Source organism: Girardinichthys multiradiatus, chromosome 13, assembly GCF_021462225.1.
Source record: "Girardinichthys multiradiatus isolate DD_20200921_A chromosome 13, DD_fGirMul_XY1, whole genome shotgun sequence".
NCBI classification, from domain to species: Eukaryota; Metazoa; Chordata; class Actinopteri; order Cyprinodontiformes; family Goodeidae; genus Girardinichthys; species Girardinichthys multiradiatus.
The window spans coordinates 15,048,669-15,053,279 of NC_061806.1; the positions used below are offsets into that span (position 1 = coordinate 15,048,669).

At 43.0% G+C, this 4,611-nt stretch overlaps 1 protein-coding gene across 1 annotated transcript; it reads left to right on the top strand.

The window, feature by feature from the left end:
* Positions 1–608: 608 nt before the first annotated feature.
* LOC124879387 (sporozoite surface protein 2-like) lies at positions 609–3,753 on the top strand. The gene is made up of 3 exons (XM_047383931.1): positions 609–750; positions 1,009–1,593; positions 3,731–3,753. Exons 1-3 carry the CDS (start codon positions 609–611, stop codon positions 3,751–3,753), a joined length of 750 nt encoding a protein of 249 aa, XP_047239887.1.
* Positions 3,754–4,611: the final 858 nt, after the last annotated feature.

Here is a 4,611-nt window from a genome sequence, read left to right on the forward strand (position 1 = left end):
GCTAAGACCCATTCTCAGTTTTCTTATAGGTCAGACCATATGATTTCAATTTTGATTGATGCCAACTTTTATTTCTAAGGATTATAACACATAGAGAACAAACATGTGCCTCCTCTTTGATGGAGGTAGTAGTATTGAACACAAAGTCAAGATTTTAAAATAATATCTCCATTATGCCACCAAGCCTAACCTTTATTATATTTTTATTAAACTTATAAAAGAACAACAAAATATACCCACTTTATAGACATAAAATGATGAGAATTTTGATAATGGTTACTTATTGTTTAACTTGTTATATGTAACAAGCATGCGTAGACATGACAACACTCACACCCATGCACCCAACATAAAGACACAGAAAAATTGATGTTGTACACTCACTCGCACTCACCATACATACTCTTAACTCCCAGGTCTAGGTGTCGATACCCCAGAGGGCCAACCTCTCTAAGTGTATGTAAACACGAGGGAGCCATGTACAAAAGAGGCGTCTAGCTGGTCCAAACGAGTCCGCCAACCAGAGCCGTCCCAGGATGAAACAGTCCCAACCCCCCAATGAATTCTGATCTCAACCCCATAATCCCCCACCCCCCATGAACCACACCATGAATCTCCCTACAGGGCCACCCCCAACCAGGACACAGATACCTAACACATGTGCCCAAACCCAACTGAGATCCGACCCCGAAGAGCTGGCAAAGCCCGCTGAACCCTGCCCCTCACCACACAGTTTGCCGCGACAGCAAGGTAAGGACCCCATGCAATGTCACCCCAGCCTCTGCCCACAGGCGCAACAGAGCTGACACCACTGAGCAACGCGCTCACAACGGAACCCCCGACCCCAAACCAAGACGGGAGAAACTCACCTGGCAAGAGGTTCCCAGCTAGTGGCATGCACCTGAGGCCGGCTGCTACCATGCTACCCGCAACCACACACATCATTGCCACTGCAACGACAGCCCAGGGAGAAACATCAACCAGCTCAGCTCCACCATCATTGCTCAGCCAATTCAAATGCTGATGATCCCACTTCCAAAAAGAGGACACAACCCTGCCACCCCACATGCTGCAACCCCTCCACACCACACTCCAGCCTGCTGCACCAATCCCCCCCCGGACACGACAGCCAGCAGAGCAGCACACCGACAAGCCCGCCTAACCATCCGGCCAACGTCAGCAACCCCAGCCTGCCAGTCCATGAGAGAGAAACAAGCACCAGCCAGGTAACCAGGACGGGCAGGCCAACCGCTCCAGACCGAGCACACCCCCCAGCCATCCCAGTGCAGGCACAAGACATTCTCCACCCACTGAACCGCAGCCCGGCGCCCAGACAAGGGCCAGAGCAACAGAAGGAAGCATTGGAGGAAGGCCACCACAGCCCACCTAAGACAGGGCACCCCGCCAACCCCACACCCAAACCCCGGAGGTGCCCCTGCATGCCGGTCACTCACACTCCCGCACGGCATACCTTGCCTCACCAAGCAGGCACCAAACAGGCTGGCCGGCTATCACCTCCACCAAAGCAAAGCCACATCCCAATCAATGCCACAGACTGCCTGGCCAAACCACGCCCCCGACACACAAACAGTGGTAGGCTACAATGTAGCCACAGCTGCCCTGGGGCAGACTGACAGAAGTGGGGCTGAGTGAAGTGTGAGAGGGGTTCAAACTGGCAACCTAACAGTTACAGGACAAACCCCTACCACCTGAGCCACTGTCGCCCCAGAAGAACACTTCAAATGAATTAATTTTGAATCAAATATCACGTTTTGTCTACATAGACACCCCTCCTTCAGCTCTTTGCAGGTTAAATTATTTGGTGTGTATACCTCTTGCTCTGTCTGTCTTATAACACTCAGAATCCTTTAAGAATTTTTTTAAAACCTGTCTTACTGGATCCAACCTTGGTAGCAAAGAAGCATTACTTGTGCAAACTACATGAAAAACAGACTTTTGCAGATATTTTGAATATTTAAGACAATAATGTTAAACTTATCATATGATGGTGAACAGCGTTTTTGAGTTTAAATATTGTCTGTAAACTATTGTATTTTTTGTCTTTTGTGTCTGGTCCTTCTTGCATTTTAAGCTCATTGAACCTGCTCATGAGACACCTGCATGAAATATGAATACCTAATTTTTTTTCCTTTATGTTTTTATTAGAGTTTATTCAGGAAAATATAAGGCTTGATTGATTCTTTATAGCAAGGGAAATCAGAATCAATCACAGAAGAGGACAAAACCTAATACATCAGTAAGTCTTAGTCAAAATGAATTTATTTTTATTCATAAAACTAAAATAGTAATGTTTTATCAGAAATATGAATGCAAACAGTTGGATGAACATATTTTTCCATTAACTGAAAGAAAACCATTCTATGTGTGCAAAAGCAGAAAATATAATAAATGAAAAAGTCTTTGTAAGTCCTAAATTGCTTTTATTGTAGAGAAAATGTAAACACAGAACACTAACATTCAATCAAAGACATGTTTTTCTTCTCTCTGGTCATTATGCCATGCCTGGTATCATCCTTTGGTAAGCATTATATCAATGTTTGGTGTTAGGTTTTTTGCTTTGGAAATTTTGAACTACTTTGGAGGTACGCACCAGTACGCTGGCTTCTGTCTGCCGTCTCGTTCGGTTACGTATGTGGTTGGTAGCTGCATATGTTCAGGTATGTAGCTATGAAACACGCAAAATTTGGAGCAGGTTGGAGGTGTCATTGAGGTATTGTCTCTGGGATGCAGGGGGAAAGCTGTGTGGTCTACACAAAGTCATACTTTTCCTTAAATGTGCTGTAAGCTCCTTTGGGAAATGTGCTGGTGCTCTCCATGTCAAAGCGAATTTATTACAGAATATTTGTATGCCATTGTCTTGTGCTTCAGAAACAGCATATCATCCTCTGAATCTATTGGGCACCATGGTAAGTTTATCAGCAGAATGTACACCAGGGAACACAGCAGGGATGACTTGGTTTGTCAGTTGTTGGCAACACAAAAATTGTGTTTCTTTGCTGCATCTGACTCTCCTACAAGTGCAGCTTCTGTGCACCCGTGTTTACAGCTGCATGTTGCTGTTCAGTACTCTTTGGGATTTGTAGAGTGATTGGTTTGAGCACTATGTAACCAACTTGGGGCCATTAATAATACATATATGAAATTATCTCACAGGCCAGATACAGACGGATTTGGCTCGCAGACCTTGAGCTTGACATTTCTGCTTTATAGCTCCAAATACTTTAGAGCACACATTGGCCCTGTAAAGGATTAAAAGCCTTAACAAACCAACAGGTAAACAAAACTGGATTACGGATGAAATAGTTTTGGGTTAGCAGAAAACCTACATTCTCTCTTGAAATAAACTGATGTTGCCTCTAATGAACTCTCTGCAGGCTTCTTAATCAGAACTTTAATGCACCAAAGAATGGTGAGATGAGTGGGAGTGTGAGGAGCAGTGACTCAACTCCTATTTGCTATAAATGACACAGCAGAATGAGGACATGCACACTTTGTACTTTCCAGTATTACATTTCATTCTGTTTTTGTTGTGTCCAGTTTGGACTTTTTGGGACAGGGACATAAGAGCCATTTGTTTTCGGCCCAACTACAGAGAATTTAATTTGTAAAGAAACAATGACCAAGAAGTTCAAGGGTGCTGATGTGTGTGATTAATAGACAAGTTGCTGCAGTGTGGTTCTCATAGCCTGAAGCCTTTTTCCAATTTTAGAACAGTGCAGGCAGAGGAAATAGAAAGTCCTAAACAAGTCTGTCTCCTCACTTAGGTCAAACAGGGAAGGCTTTTTTCCATAGACAAACAGCCTTTCAAACATGAAGTCAATTGGCTATATCATTTTTATATTCATGACAAAATATTTTAAAATCCAAGAAGATTTATTTTCTTACATTGATTACACTACAAGTGTGTAATCAATGTGGGTGGTGTCTATATTATTACATTTAATAGTAAGCTGAAGTTGCTTATACAACCCTATTGTTTCTTCATAATCATTCCTAAATGCTTAATAAAACACAGTCATGACATCTATAAAGACAGCTGCAGCCTGTCCAGTCATATTGAAATATGTTTGTTCATGATGATGGTTTCTGCACAGGTGTATTATGTTGGTTTGTTTTTGTAAGCTTCAGGTGATAAAGCATCCCTTATTTCTCTCCATCCATTGGGTATCAACGCCAAGGACGTGCTTTCAGCCGCATGAAGGGTATTGCTTGGGCTAGACGTAGTCAACTTTTCGAAAATAACGGCATCACGGTAACTGTCCACAAAATGTGCTTGCATATGCACGAAGTTTACAGTTCAGAAACCACGAAATGGCATCCAGTCATTTTTCTTCCACACCTTGGGTGACATAGCTGTTTGTAAAGCTGTCAGTGTAATGTTTCTTCATTCCTGTTGATAATGACATCTGTTCCCCTTGATGAGTTCTGTGTAAAATGCACTGAATGCCAGGTGTCATGTGTTCCTGGAGGTTACGCTAAGGGTAGTGCCGGGAGTATTCCAGACTGGCACTGTCATAATGTGTTGTATAAAACATATTTGTTGGAGACAGAAATGCATTTCTTATTGTTTTTCACAAATTCAAGTTTTGT

Bases quoted from the DNA above. Each gene is read 5' to 3' on its own strand.
- LOC124879387 (XM_047383931.1), top strand. From the start codon at position 609: ATGAATCTCCCTACAGGGCCACCCCCAACCAGGACACAGATACCTAAC. The intron at 751-1,008 runs GTAAGGACCCCA...ATCATTGCTCAG, and splicing joins CAGTTTGCCGCGACAGCAAG to CCAATTCAAATGCTGATGAT. The intron at 1,594-3,730 runs GTAGGCTACAAT...TTCCAATTTTAG, and splicing joins CCCCCGACACACAAACAGTG to AACAGTGCAGGCAGAGGAAA.